The sequence below is a fragment of the Melanaphis sacchari genome, unplaced genomic scaffold, assembly GCF_002803265.2.
Source record: "Melanaphis sacchari strain LSU unplaced genomic scaffold, SCAv2.0 Contig65_pilon_pilon, whole genome shotgun sequence".
NCBI classification, from domain to species: Eukaryota; Metazoa; Arthropoda; class Insecta; order Hemiptera; family Aphididae; genus Melanaphis; species Melanaphis sacchari.
This window is the reverse complement of record NW_020271469.1, coordinates 51,393-67,890: the sequence shown is the minus strand read 5'-3', so window position 1 is coordinate 67,890 and position 16,498 is coordinate 51,393. Positions and strand designations below refer to the sequence as shown.

At 27.5% G+C, this 16,498-nt stretch overlaps 2 protein-coding genes across 3 annotated transcripts; one reads left to right on the top strand and one right to left on the bottom strand.

Moving 5' to 3' along the window:
• Positions 1 to 341: 341 nt before the first annotated feature.
• On the bottom strand, positions 342 to 6,720 carry LOC112600552 (gastrula zinc finger protein XlCGF49.1-like). Of its 2 annotated transcripts, XM_025347809.1 has the most exons (7): positions 6,685 to 6,720; positions 6,602 to 6,609; positions 4,703 to 4,786; positions 4,538 to 4,635; positions 3,718 to 3,781; positions 1,831 to 1,885; positions 342 to 986 (listed from the first exon to the last, which is right to left on the bottom strand). In XM_025347809.1, the coding sequence occupies exons 4-7, from the start codon at positions 4,605 to 4,607 to the stop codon at positions 378 to 380; spliced, it is 798 nt and encodes a 265-aa protein (XP_025203594.1). In that variant the 5' UTR covers positions 4,608 to 4,635; positions 4,703 to 4,786; positions 6,602 to 6,609; positions 6,685 to 6,720; the 3' UTR covers positions 342 to 377. The 2 variants fall into 2 exon arrangements, with proteins under 2 accessions (XP_025203594.1, XP_025203595.1); XM_025347810.1 differs by lacking the exons at positions 6,602 to 6,609; positions 6,685 to 6,720 and adding an exon at positions 4,932 to 4,949.
• Positions 6,721 to 8,851: 2,131 nt separating this feature from the next.
• On the top strand, positions 8,852 to 12,417 carry LOC112600551. Its single transcript, XM_025347808.1, has 2 exons — positions 8,852 to 10,068; positions 11,887 to 12,417. The coding sequence occupies exons 1-2, from the start codon at positions 9,532 to 9,534 to the stop codon at positions 12,415 to 12,417; spliced, it is 1,068 nt and encodes a 355-aa protein (XP_025203593.1). The 5' UTR covers positions 8,852 to 9,531.
• Positions 12,418 to 16,498: the final 4,081 nt, after the last annotated feature.

The window sequence follows — 16,498 nt, the reverse complement described above, 5'->3', positions numbered from 1 at the left end:
CATTTTAAAACGTATTATTTATTTTATTTTAAAATCAATAAGGATATTTATATTTATGACTTGATTTAACAGATGGCCATCAAGATCAAGGTTGTGAACAACTATGGTTTGTAATTCACAAAATTTTATTACTCAATGAAACAATAGATAGATTAGTACTTAATTATTGTTTTATAATAAATACATTAATTAAAGAGGTTAATAAAATGAGTTAAAAGATACCTCTTAGTTAACATGAGGTACAATTTATACATATTTATAATAAGTACCAAATAACTTGAATACAATAGTTTTAGATGAGATTAAAAAATTACAGTATTGTTAATATATAACATAATATGTATGCAATTCCTCTTTAAATTATGCAGAACAAAATTTTATGTTTTGTGTAATCTTCCAATATGTTTCTTAAGATCGCTGTTAGTATAGAATGATGACCCACAATTTTCACACGAGTATGGTCTTATACCAGTATGGATTCGATGGTGTACATCTAACCCATATTTTTTTGCAAATGATTTCAAACACACATTACACTCATATGGTTTTTCGCCGGTGTGAGTTCTACGGTGAGTCACCAATGCATTTGAATGCTTAAATGATTTTTTACAAAATTCACACATGAAAAGTTTATTATTAGTGTGCGTTTTTTCATGTGAATTTAAGTTTGATTTTTTTGAAAATGTGAGGCCACAAACATTGCATTTAAAAGGTTTACAACCAAAGTGTATTTTTAAGTGATCATCCAAAGACGATTGTTGAGTAAATGAGCTGGCACAAATTATGCATTCAAATGGTTTTTCATTTGTGTGTTTTAAGTTGTGCCTCAATAATAAAGATTGATACTTAAATGTTTTAGAGCAAGTAGAACATTTAAAATTTGTGTGTGCATTTGTTTGTAGATGATTGGATTCAGTATTGTTGGTGACTAGTTGTGTTTGTTCTGTCACATCTTCTTGTATCAATTTTTTTACTTTATATACAGTCTGAAAAATATTCAAATTAAAAATTATATATTATAATTGTTTATTTTATTTTAACATAATATTTATAAAAAACATAACATATTAGGATCACAATTATTAAGTATATAACATTTAAGTAAATAAATTGTTTAAAATCAGTAAATTTATTTTAGAAAATGATTATAAATATAAAACAATAAATATTTTTTCTATATGTTAGAAACGTATAGCAAGTAATTATATAAGTGGTCTTTTTAAGAGAATTTATACTTTCAGTAGTTAAACCCAAAAGTTTTTGGTGCTGCTCGGATATGCGGTCTACCGACATATTTCTGCCCAGATATGGGTCTACATATTATGTAGACCACACACCTATAATACGCAGTAAATAGTAATAGTAGTATATAAATAAATAACCAAATTATTTAAATATTTAAAAAAAAGCAAAAAATATTACTAAGAAAATTAAAAATTATGTAAAAAATATTAAAAATAATTTTATGTATAAAAACCTTAAAGATAAACTGCTTTAATGTCCCTCAAAAATGCAATAAATAAATCAGGTTCTTCTATTCTAGCAACTTTCCAACAATAGTGGTCGAGATAAGATTGCAAAAGTGCAATAAATATAAGTGGAAAATACAAAACTATATCGTAGGTATACATTATATTACAGCAAATTATATTTGGATCAATTTTATCTTTTAATGTTTTTTTTTTTTTTTTATCGCTGCTCAGATATGCGGTCTACATACATGTTTGTAGACTGCATCCCGTCAGTAGACCGCATATCCGAGCGCCAAGTTTTTAACATACTTAAATGAATAAATGTATTATTTTTTTTTAATTGAAATAATATACAAACCTCATCAGTTATTTTTTTCTTTTTTTTTTTAGTTATTTCCTTTAATCTATTTGATCTATAAAACAGAAACATGTTAAATTCAAAATAATGCTCAATATAAAGACAGTTATTAATACAAATAGGGAGGGACCTAGATTTTAGTTTACTTCAACATCCTGTCAAGACTACAAATAAAAATGTGTCCCATTGGCCATTTGTGGCTTGTCTTTAAATACAAGTGAGCCTTAATACACCTAAGATTAAGGACATTAGGGAAATATCATGAAAAACAATAAAATAAAAAAGTTAGGTCAACCTAAAATAAACTAAAACTTTCACTGGAAACAAAATTCTCTTCAACATATAGACTATTTTCTATTTAGAACCTTACATGAGGTGGACTAGCCATATGTATATCAAACATTCTAAATTAATTATTCAGACCTTATTTAATTTATGATTCCAACAGAACTGGACTAAAATTAAATATACTCTCTAAAATACGTGTAATAATAAATATAACAATAACATAAGATACTTATTACGTTTTTTATGGTTGAGCTTGATATTATATTATTAATTAGGTAAGATTAAGTCATTACATATGTATGCTGAAATAAAATGAATCTGACTGCACCTAACTGCTCAATTAAAATTGTATTCAGGATGGGATTTAAAATATTAGGCCCATACAGAGCTATACTCAATACTTTACTAATTTCCATAATAACATAATACAATGAAAATTCTGAAATTAAGAAATTATATAAATGCAAGTAGTAATTTCAGCAAAACTTTTATAAAGTGGACAGCCGCCATGGGGAATTAAAAATTGTTCACTATATGCAGACATTATAAGGAATTGGTTATACATATAACATATATAATACATTGAAATTGATATATATTAAAATATTAATTTATCATTTATTATATATAAAATATGTATGTAGTAAAATGTGGGTATAAAAATATTTAATGTTCATTTATAATCTTTTTTTGTATACATTTTTTTTGCTCTTCACAATGTATTTGCAAATTTTAATAATATTTATTTTCTCTTCTGAGTTTAATCTTTTTCTTTAATTATCGTTCATTTTAAAATAAGTAGATGTTTATACAAGTGCAGCACACGACTGATGATCGAACACATAACCAAATCATTTGTTATTTTTCGAATAGGAAAACCATTAAGATAAAATATGAATGAAATATAAAAAAAGTTAGATAAAAAGTATTTTTTATATGTACTTGTATTATTTCTATATATGAGAGGTAATTTTTAAGTTTGGTATCAGTTTTTAGTGTCCACAATTAAAGAGTTTGTAACTTCTATTATGTGCATACATTTATGTCATGGAATTTAAAAGTATCTACTTTTGGGAAGGGTCCACTATTGAAAAATATGCATTAATAGAGATTTCACTGTAAGACAAATTATAAGATATAAATTCAATTAGTGTGTGTATATTAAACTTTAATTTTGTGGTGTTTAATTGCTGTTTACAAATTTAAATAAACATAAGTATTATACTATTATTGTAAATCAAAATTAATTAGATTTATAAAAAATAAAATTCTTATTATTAAATCTAATATCAAGCATTAAATTAATATTATAAATGAATAACTATGATTTAATTTTCTGTTTAAATTAACATAGCCTAATATCTTACAAAATTATAGTTTTTATTATAATATTATAATACATTAAGACTTATAAATTATAATTATTATTATAGAGATTAAGGACAAATATAGTTTTATATATTTTAATGTAAATATTTTTTGGAGAATCACTAATCATGAAACAAATACAAAAGTAGATCTTAAATTCTAAAGTAATACTGCTGAAAAAAACTACCAAATATATATAACTTGAGTTATTAAATTCTTTTTCATACTTACTCTGATGAATCAACAGCATCATTTAAAGTTTTGGAAGTAACAATATTTACATAAGTATCAGCATCTAAAATTAAAAATTAAATTTAGTAAAATATTTAATATAAAAAACAGTCAAACTTTAGCTCCAGTATTATTATATATTAATATTGATTTTTTATCAATATTAATTTAAAAAGTTATAATTGAATAAAAAAAACTAATCTACAAAACGAACTGTGAATTATAAAAACGTACACACATCTGTAACAATTATTGTAAACTAGCAAATTTATACTTCCTAATCATAAGAATAATATATCAAGTTAAGATAACATGCCTTCTAATGGCTTATGTTTCCCCAGGTATTTATTTTTTTATTAATAAAAGTTATAATTGGAAAAGCTATAAAACTTTAAAAAAATGTAAATTGTATACAACATTTAATTAAGGAAATTACAGAAGGATTGCAATACGTTCTTAAGCAGAATTCAAGATTAAGTTTTTGATAGTTATTATATCCTTATCGAAAATCTAATCATTAAAAAAAGCCAAGACCATCAAACAAAAAAGTTAGCCTATCAAAATAATAATATCTATTGTGGTTAAGTCTACTCTTATTATTAGTCCTCATTTTATGAGGTTAACTACTTCTATAAGCAACAATACATTTTTATTTGAATTGCTCAACAGAATGTTAAGTTTTGTCTTAATGTAAATAAGTCTCAGAATCCACAATTATTACTTGCTGTTTGGTCTACATTGACACTGAATGAATGAATTATTGAATAAGGAACATTTTTTTAACAGTTTGAAATATTGTTTTATGTTTAAATAAATTTACCTTTGACTGTTTTCTTTTTCTCACAAATCCTTGTTTTATTTGTTGCAATATCGTCTTTAATGGCAGCCATATCTTCTCCAATTGTTATTGAATTAAACCTAAATTTGACAAAAATAACTGTATAAATAAATCTGTGATTGAAATAATTAAACTATAATTGCTTACCTATTGTAGAATATTTTTTTATAATTCGAACTTAGTTCTTTGTTCACTTTGTTGTATCGAATATCGATTATTTGATATTTGCGTCTAAAAATATAAAATGCTTATTATGTAATCAATTATTTTGTATTTTAAAGTTTAAACTATTTAAACATTTTCAACCGTGTTTCATAATGCTTATAGCTGATTAGCTATCTTATCATTAATTATTAAGAAGCATAATATTATGTACCATGAATGGACATCGGGTACTTTTCCCGAAATTATGGAAGAAAAGAAACATGTATCAACTTCCAAACACCAAATCTCCCAATAATTAAAATTTAAAATTGAATTTATGTATTTTACGACAATTATAATTATTTATCTTAATATTTAAAAAATTATTGTACAAGTATTGAGTATAAAATAGCACAGATCGCAGTCATTTCTAATCTAACAGTACACATAAGAGTCATAAGTCATAATCGTGGTCATAACTCTTAGGGTAGAACATTACCTCGACCATGTCATAGCATAAAAATATAACAAAATTAATTGAATTTTTAAATTTATAAAAACTAAACAAACTCAGTTACTCACAATTGTTAACACAAACTTATCATTTTTAAAAATCAACAATTTTAAGTATTTATAATATTTATAATATATATTATCTTATGAGTTATGATATTAATAACAAGGTAATAACTAATATAGGGTTAAGCAATGTGAAAACAGTTCGGCCGGCCCTCATGTAGTGATTTTCAATGAAAAAAAAAAAAAAGGTAATAACTAATAATTAATAGGTAAGTATTGAGTAATAACTATATTGTATTTATTTTTATTAGAAATCTACAATAAGATTATAGGATTTCGATTATCTTTACTTAGAGAGCCTAGATAGTTATTATCTAGGCTCTCTAGTCTCTACCTTTACTTATCTATTCAAGTGTGTAATAACGAATTATGTAAAATATAAACAGTATTTTTAACCTGAAATAAATAGTTCAAACCAGTGGTGAAACCAGGGGGGTCATCCCCCTTGATTTATGTCATGGTATTGATTTTTATTTTTTAAAGTTACCTTGAAATGTTCATAAAATTTTATTGATTAGATTGATTATTAGATTTGGTATTACACGTCGAATTTGATGTATAGATTAAATCAATATTAAAACTAATAACTATACCATAATTTAATTGGCATAATAATAATAATAATAATAATAATAATTAATTGGCATAAATGGTAAATATAAATTTAAAAATGTAAAAATATGTATATTAAATAATATAATTTTGTTTATTAAGCAATAAAATGTATTCATTATTTAAGGGAAAAAAAAAGTTGATAAATACATTTTTTTGGACCTCCCCCTTGAATAAATCCTGGTTGCGACTGGTTCAAACTGCTCGCTATATTGACTCTTGTATTATTTATAATATATATATAGCTTATGCACAATCTTTTTTGGGTAGGTCGTAGGTAAGTCATGTTTAAAAATGTCAACGAAAAGTAAATGCCAAATTCTAATCAAACAAATAAATTTTAATGTAAATCCAAGGGAAAACTTCCCAATTTTAAATATCACTCGAACTCAAATTCTTTCAATAAATAATTGTTTATTTGTACCTATACCTTTTTTAATTTGTGCAATTGTAGCACATTATCTTTGATTAATCCTGGACCGCCTAGCATTTATTTGTTGCTCATTGAACGATTTCTGTACAATTGTTTGACCAATTTCAATAAAAATTACTTCTGATACACATAGTTTAATAATTATACATACTTTAGGCTATAGATACTATTTGTATTAAGTGAACGGAGTAGCTGCAGACAAACACTAATCATACTTAGGTATTTGCAGTAAAATATTACGTGCATGATTATGTAAAATGATCATATTATTTTCTTACCATATTTTCTGCCAACAAATAAATTTTCAGTAATTTTAAAATTGTGGAACAAATTATATTTATTTAATTTACTTAGTACTCACTTGATGAAAACTTTATTTGAAGTCTTGAAGGGCTAAGCTTCTCACTACTATCTGGCTTCTACGTCAATGTATAGTATAAACATAATTAATGTTACATAAATATTGCAGTTTTAAAAAGTACCTATCTTACTATATTTATAATGGTATTAGTATACATTTTTAATTTTAAAGTATCGTAATATAATAATAAAGATTCTTAAAATAACCTATAATAATTTCAATTTATTTATTTTTAATCTTATAATAATTAAAGTGGATTGCAGGATAGTATATAATTATATACTTTATTTTCATTATGACGTAGTCTAAGAATAGTCAAAATTCATATCCTCCCCGGGAGAATTTAAATTCTGTTGTATAAACTCCACACAACAATGAATAAGAAAAACCCTTTTATTGGAAAATGAATTATTCTTAAGAGGGCGTCACAGTAGAAAAAAATCGACCGTAAAACATGCTTTCGTACTTCCAATAGTTCTCAGGCCTCGTTGATCGTAGAAACATGATTTTGGTATCAAAATAATCACGAGAAGTTGTACTAAATATTCTTGGAACAGAATTTTAAAATATTTTTTCTAACCAATTTTATTTGTGTTTGAAATTTGTAAAATTTTCATTTTTTTAAAAAATTATATAAAATCGGCAAATTTAGATATCAAAAATCTGTTCCAAGAATATTTAGTACAACTTCTCGTGATTATTTTGATACCAAAATCATGTTTCTACGATCAACGAGGCCTGAGTACTATTGGAAGTACGAAAGCATGTTTTGGCAAAAAAATTATGAATTTGCCGTCGTCATGTGCTGCTAAAACGATTATAGCGGCAGCGTTCTGAAATAATACTTCTTCCACCACCCCGCTTGCATAAGCAGCCATACCGCATCATAGGTCAAAACTGGTTATTTATCGTAGCCGCGCACGGTTTATAAATAGCCAAATACGTCAATACGAAAATAATAATTTTGTCAAAGAATAATATTATTTTATTTTTCGATGTTATATATCGTATTCTTATTACTATCGTATTTTGCGCAAAATGGAACTACATCATATTATATATTTGTCACACATCAGCTAGAAAACATACGATTTAAACAATTTTTTTTTTTAATCATAGACAATTGTTCCATAAAATTAGCGTATTGATATTCAAGACGAATTTTTTAAAATTTAAATTAGTTGAACTGTATAAGTAAAAAAGGTAGCCAAGTGGGTGTCGCTCTGCTTTACAGTAGATTACAAGTGAGTTACTACATACCTACTGGATTGTGTTAAATTTGAATTTAGTGATATAATATTGTATAAGAAATATATTAAATTATTTAGTTTCTATAAAAATTAATTTTATATGGAACTATAAATATTGTTGCAGATGATTTTTTTTTTATTACAACGCAAAATAAATACATAAAATGTTAATTATATAATGTTATGTATTATATTTCATTTTATTATTGTACACATAACTATGCAAATTTTATATAGATAATTTCACGTACATATTATGACATTTTTAAAATTAAAGTATAGGTGTAATATAATATTATAGTAAGTCAGTTATCCATTATCTATATGACCGCTAGCATTAATTTAAGTTATCAATTATTATAAATTGTCATTAATCCAAATGTTGTGTTTTAATTAATTATTATGTGTAAATAAATGTGTTCTGTACATTTGTAAGTACCTACATAATTTAATTTTAATTTATATATATTACATGAACAATAAAAATGTTTAGTTTATACATATTGTTTTTTTTACATATAGGTACTGCAATTGCAATAATATAAATAATTATATTATTACAGTAGGTATTTATTTAATAAATATTATGTACAACAATCAACTTCATATTTTATGTAGGTATTATGTTTAAAATTAAAATAAGTAAATACATCAATATTTACTAATCAGAATTATTTAAAATGTTATTAATAAATAAAAAATTAAATTATCGAACAAAAATTGCTTCATGTCATTTATAAGTTACAACGTAAAATACGTAACACTTTTACTAAAAAATCTATTTAATCGTAATGAAATTATTATTTTATATGTATTTTAAAAAGTAATTGGGTTAGAAATATAAATCGAGTTCTGGTGTATAATAATTTGTATGCTTAATTTATTGGTTAATATTTTTAAGCAAACAGGAGCTTTAATTAAAAAATAGGTATGCGACTTGCTAGCCAGTAGCGAGTCAGCGCACCGTATAGAATTCACGGGCGACAATTTACGTAACGGCCTGTAATGACGTTTGACGCGAAACGTTCTAAACGACAGTCTGTGAAATAATAATGTACCTCTCCCGCAATAACAACACGCGGACCCCGTCGCGTACACGATAGGCGTGGTTACGGCCTACCGCGACGGCGGCGATATGAAATTCAACGCCATCTCTTGAGCGTTGTATACGTTTCACTTTTACTGTGACGCCCTCTTAAGAGGAGATTTCAGACGTAGTCTCAAAGTCTTCTTTTATGGGCCGCCTTTACTCCTCGCGATCTTATATGAAAAAGCTAAGCTCACCTAAATAGTTATATTTTATGACCGGAATCAATAATCGCCTTGTATAGAACGATGTAGCCATTATCCGGTGTTACCCCTCTTTACCCGCTATAAAAATGTTATGTTTTATCATTTCATTAGTTAATGCAATTAATTATAGTTAAATTTGTATCTATGTATACTTGGATAATAAACACGGGAAATTAATAACCTGACAACGTCTTTTTGTTTTAATTATTGACTCACAGTTTGCGTTAGATATCTAATAACATTTTATCTATCGCCTCGATTATAATATTGTACATCAGTACATGTTATTACGACCGAGCTGAAAATGGACAGAAACTCGAATATTGATGTCAGCGGTCAGTGGATGTCGTCATCGAAAAAGTTATTGCTCATGCTCGTGCAGTCTGTACTCACGGCAGTGTTCGTGTTCCTCCTGATGACTGCCGTGTACTTACTGTACTTGTGGTTCAAGTGCACTGCGGTGGAGGTGCAACCGGTTGCGGGTCACTCCTTTTACGACGACTACGATGGCTTAGCCTCCCGCGAATCGACGCCGGTTGTACAGATCGTCAACATTACCGCAAGAGAGTTTTGTTCGGTCGTATCCAGGGACTTGTACTCGTTGAAGCAGATGGGCTACGTAGACGACGATAGTCGGGTGTCCAAGCTGCTGTCTCTGGACCTCGGCGGTGCCCAAGACGTGCACTACGTGTTTGTCAACACCACGCATGTTCCGTGGACGGTCGCTTGTTCGCTTGAGTCGGTGCTGGGTGCTATTGGCCACGTCGGTCGCGTTAATGTGTTTGTCGTCAACGGAATGGAATTTGATCGAACCGATAACAAGTGCGGTCTGACGCAACCGGTAAGATGTTTCGAAATAAAATCTGCCCGCGATATCATACACATTTCACCAGCAGGGCGCAGATTTAAGTGTTTTAAAAATAACCAAAAATGCCTTTTCAATACTAAGAGACTCTTAAAAAACGAGCAAACATTTCTTTCTTTAAGTACAAAAATACGCAAGCAATAAAAAAACGACGCGGTTTAACTGTTGAAAGTTTTTAACACTTTATCTTAATTAAACTATAGCAATAATAAAAAATAAAATACGCACAGACTTGGGCACGTAAAATAAATAAACAATATGCTAAAAAGTAGAAATAGATAAAATAACGACGTATGTCCAATTGAACATGATTAGTTGTTATTATTGTTTGAGTTCCGGTAGACTGTAGCCGGTATAAAATGCACCTCACATCCGATTAGAAATATAGATACAAAAATGTTATTGTAATCGTGTAAAAAAACTATGTTGACATTTAATACAGTTGAAAAATAGATACCTAAACTATTAAAGCAATTATTAAGGTAACAATATTTCTTGATATTATATTTTGGATTTCCTAATTTACACTAAAAGCTCGTAATTCGTATAATGTATCAATTTAATACACACTAAAATTATTTAAAAATTCAATATTTAAGTTTCATAAGTAAAGTATTTGTTACATGAAAATGAAACGAATTAAGTACCTATACTTGTAATTAAAACGTGTATAGTGTATCTTATTAGAGCATCCAAAAAAATAAACACTTTGTATTGAAATCCAGACCTTATATTAATCAATAATCACCACGGTTAAATAATACATAATAATATAATATAACTGATATACATCTGCAAAACGTGACAGTAAAATTTTTACATTTCTATGAGTGTGATTGGTTCTTTAGTGTGAGAATGTCTGATGTGTGGGTGCTGTCATATAACTCGTAAAAAAAAGCTGTAATTAAAATATATTGATAGGTATATAAAAAAATGCAAAATATTAGTTGATAAAATATCAGTGTTGTGCTAACATAGCTTTTCTATTATTATTTTTTTCGGTATTACACTACTACTAATGTTTTAGATTTCTGATCAATAGATATCAAAATATATCAAAACATACCAGTATATATATTATATATACAGTATAATCTATCTAAAAACCACTTAATATTCTTATCAAGACTCCACCTTTCTCAAAAAATAACATAGATGAATCATGAATCCATTAGTCTTATTGAGTTGATGCGATAAATATGATCTACCCATCGGGCCTTACGGACCACATCTCACGTTACTCGTTAGCGTATGTAAAATTAGTTTCTTCATAGGCTAACTGTTCAAGTTCTCACCTTCACCAAATATATTTTGTTCGTTTATTGCATTACAGTTTTTATTTCAATTGTTTATATTTTTATTTTTTCTGTCTCACCAATTACCTGTATATATATATATATTTTTTTTTTTGATTTAAATAACTTATTTTCTACTTATATCCTACATCCGTATCCTGTAATATTCCTATAAAATAATTTCTGCAGTATAATTGTATTAGTAACAGAAATTTAGAAAATAATCTTAAAGGTGCTGAGTATACTTCTATACGATTTTAACATAAAACGAAGTCTAAATAATTACTTATAAACATTACAAATACATATATTTTAGCGATAGTTCATAAACTCCAGAGAGAGAATAGTCCAATCATAAGATGTGGTATCTGTTTTGTCTATAGATAATAGCGATGAGTGTCCAAAATGTTGCTGGCTTTGTACCTACTCATCGTAGGTAAAAATAAGTAAACCACGCCACTGTCTCTCTAATATAATAACAACGATACGATTGCTGCAGGTGTCGCTGTTGTCGAGCCTCGTCGATCTGACAGCCAAGTACGGCAACCACCGGTTGAACGTGTTGCACGTGAACCTGGACGATTTGCTGGAGTTCTCGCCGTTCCAGTGCATGGGCCTCAACAGGCGTCCCGCGCTCGCCAAGTTCGCGGTGCAGCTAGTGCTGCTCTGGCAATTCGGCGGTACCGTGCTCGACGGCGACGTGGTGGCTATCCGAGGTTCCGTGTACCGAGCGACCGACACGGCGGTCGAGTACGGCGACTGGACCGCCAGTTCACCGGCCACCTGTCACCCGTTCGTGTACGACGCCATGGTGTGTACCAAGAGCTACGCGCTACTTTACAGACCATTCATGGCAGACACCAGTGTCAAGATCTTTGACAAGGCGGTCGAATGGTCGGGACGCGGCGTCAGCGACGTCCGGCGCGTCGACGACAGTGTGACGTGTCGGGACGGCCTGGTCGGCGGCCACTGCTATTACGTAGAACGGGCCGACGTCGATTTCATTCACCGTTACTGCCCCACGGTCTAAAAAATAATTCAAAATGCATTAAATATTCTGTCATTGATCATAAAACGAGGGTAAATATTTAAATAAGTATTTTTATTACGGCGATAAATAATAAATATCATATAGGTATACAACCAACAATATTTCGGTTTAAGATAAAATAAATAATTATTCATTACATACAAATTGATACAATGAATATATATATATATATGAGTATAAATATAATGTTTAGATCTCAAATTCGAATGAATAAGGAACCATGTCTAAATGTCTTTCGATGGCCTATTATAATAGTTAATGGCATTTTTTCTTAAATTAATTTTTTCCAGGCCAAGATTTATGCTTAGAAATATAATGTTATCAAAATAATGGATGGACAATAAACATAAACGATGGACGACAAGTATCTAAAGTAAAATTATATTTCTGAATTTTTCAAGCAGTGCACTAGTGCACACAGAAAGAAAACGAACAACGGCAACAAACAGAAAATAGTTTGTAATACTATTATGAGAAAATCGAAATCGAAAATTATATTAACTGTCTTCAAAATTTGCATTCATATATTTTTCACTACTGTTATTCGTCTTCATATCTCTGGCGGAACATCATTCACCGTTACTACGGTGCCACCGAGCTGCCATATAGCTGCATCAATTACAATGAGAACTTAAATAGTGAACACGAGATACTTGTCCAGAAACGGATTAAACTCCATTAAATCCTTCAGTATGACAGTATGACATATATATTATACTTCAAGATCTACGTTATACAACCGATGATGGTTGCGCCGTAAGTACTTTTCCATTAGGTCGGCTATGCTCTACGAAAGTGATACCCGTGGGTTACTCAGTATAGACGAAAGCTCTCGTCATTAATAACATAGGTCTTTTACCCGATAAAAATTAAATCATATTTTTTTTCTTATCTGAAAATTTATCAAAAAAATGGTTTTCTGATGAATTCTGAGTTTGTTGTTGACGTATTATTTGTACGCCAGTATACATTTTTTTTTTCAGATCATTTGCGAATCGTTTGCTAATAAATTATATTGACCAACATTTATACTTATATAGTTATCTGATATAATTTCTGAAAAAATAATATAATTCTTCATGAAATTTCCTTAAACAAGACTATCTTACATTTTTTTTTAAATGCCTCGATCATTGATACAACTTTTAAAACAATTTTTGAAGTTTATATTATAAAAATTGTATAATTCTTATAGATACTTAGATTGGTTTATTACAATTAAAATGTATTATAAAACCATTTCATTTTTTGTATCACTAAAATAATAATCTAAAAAATTATTAAGAATATATTGGTGTAATGACAGTATGATCTCATTATGTAGTTGAGTAGTTTTAACTTTTAAGATTATACATTGTTAAATCTTAAGGAATTTAATTAAATATTAATAGAGATTAATATTATAATAATTTATATTACTTAATTATTATTATATAATATTATGTGATTCCAGGTAGTAATAGCTTTCTAAAGTATCAAGACAGTGAAAGATGAAACCAAAGCCGAAAATATCAAACTAAGTTTAATTCCTGATACTTGAACATAAAAACCATCAGAAATCTTAAATTACATGAAAAATACGTAGACTATGTATGAAAATATTAGTTTGAGTTGTATTCTTTGGTTTTAAATTTAGGCGAAAAGTTACAAATGAAGATTTATAAGTCATAATTATTATTATATTTACTCAAAAAAAATGTTTGGATTCCTTGTGCTCTTTAAATACTATATATACCTAGTCTGTATACATAAAATAAAGTAATATGATAGATAAAATAGGGAGCAAAAAAAAAAAATATATAAAAAATAGATTAATCTATTTTTCCCTTTAAATATTATTTTCATATATTTTGTGTATAATATAATAAAATGTAGTGTATAAGATACCTTTAGATTATAAATGACTGTGTGTATTTCTTTATTTACTAAATAATTGTATACAATATATGTTTTTGATATTTAAAAGTTGCAAAATAAATAAACTTAGTTTTTTATTTTAATGACCAACGATTTAATTATGTAAATTATTTATTTATAATAAAATCATCGGGCATAAGCTCTTTTACAGAATAAATAATAAAGAAATATTGGCACATTAAAATAAAATACAAAAATATAATAATTAAGATAATCACAGAAAACATATAAAAAAAAAAAAACAAAACAAAACAAAAAATAATATAAATATTTTTACAATATAAATAAGAATTATATGAAAATTAGGTTTTATTTTTTAAAAATAAAAAAGTTTTAGCTTTAAAAATATAGCGAGATAAGACAAAATAGTCTAAGACAGCAGAGACTTTATTGGTATTGAAAATAGCTCTCGAGAAAAATGAATTATTGTCACTGTTAGTTTTGAATTTAGGTATGTCGTATGTAGAACAAATTGGAAATACGAGTAATTCTATTGGGGATTCTTTTTGTTGGAAATGTCGTTTAAACTTACACGTCTTCAGGGTTAACTTTGATAGGGACATACACAATCAATATTATTAACCCATTCAACCGAAACCGATCCTGAAAATGTTTTAAATCAGCGGTTCTTAACTTTTTGTAGAACATGGACCCCCGATAAAATATTTTTAGAAATCGCGGACCCCCTACCAATTTTTTGTCGAATACTTTTTTTACAAAACATATCAAGTTATCATAACCAAAATTATAATAACTATTTTATATTGACCCGCCGTGACAGACAATATAAGATTATGATTTTATATGAAACAAAAATAATAATCCAAAAATATTGTAATAATGCATTCATGACACGTATTAACTTATGTTAGGTGGTAATAGGCTGCCGCGGACCCCCGAAATGAGTATTTATAATATTGACCACAGGTTAAGAACCGCTGTTTTAAACCATTAATATATTATAATAAAATTTAAAACTTAAGGTATAATTTAAAAAGCAACTTACTTTACTGTTCATAATGTTCCGTAGATGTCTTAAATCGTTTAAGAGCTGAGAAAATATGTTCTGGGGCCATTGGTAAATACAGGAAATGCCACAATATACCTATCTATTTAATAATAAATGTTTATTAGAGTGCATCTCAAAACTACGTTATGTCATTATGTGAGACAATCAAGTATCAATCTCTGTTTTAGGTAAAATATTTGTTTTGAGTTTGGCTCACCAACATTTTAATTCAGCCATTTCTTTATTTTTGTTCACTTGACGTGAATAAAATTGAATCATCTTCATAAAATGCAATTTTATAGCTTTGGTAAAATTCTCATCATTTGAATACAAGCATTCAAAACCTGACAATAATAATAACCTAATCCTTAAATAATAATCTGTTTCATCTTTTTCATGTATCATAAGCGATTTTGAAAAAATTGTTAAAAATGGTTTTAGCAAAAATCGTACAATATTTACAATAGGCATCATTTTTGTCTTCTGAGTAAGCTAACCAATTAAATTCCAAAACCATATCGAGGGCACAAACATTCATTTAATTTTTCGTTATATTACGAGCTTTCAAATTGGGAACGACAGTTTTATATGTTATATCGAACTTCGTTATACCGTGAGTACTGAGTTGACTTTATATACTAATTTATACAAGATTTCTTGCTCTATATATTTAAACTGTATAAAGTATATTGTATTTTATTATTTTTTTTTAAAGTAAAAATTAAATTTTTATAGCGTCATTATATTTTATTGTTTTATAGTATTGTATAATATGTATTTTTTTTTTTTTTTTTATTAAACTTACCTAGCCCGGTGACTAGGGCTATTAGCTATTATATAATATGTATTATTATAGGTATATATAATTTACTTTTCTGGTAACAAATCGTATGTTTAATATTTTTACGCAAAATTCAGTTTTAAAAAAATCAATTTTGTTGTACCTTAAAAATAAATAATTGCAGTGATTTTGAATTTTGCACAAAATAGGTATTTATATTAGTATTTTCTAAGTATAATATTTCTAAATATTTCTAGTTATTTGTAGGCTTTTGCAGTTTTTCAATTCTTTTTTAAAGTGTCAATTTAAATCTTAACGATTGTTAAAAAAAAGCCTTAACATTTAATACAAAA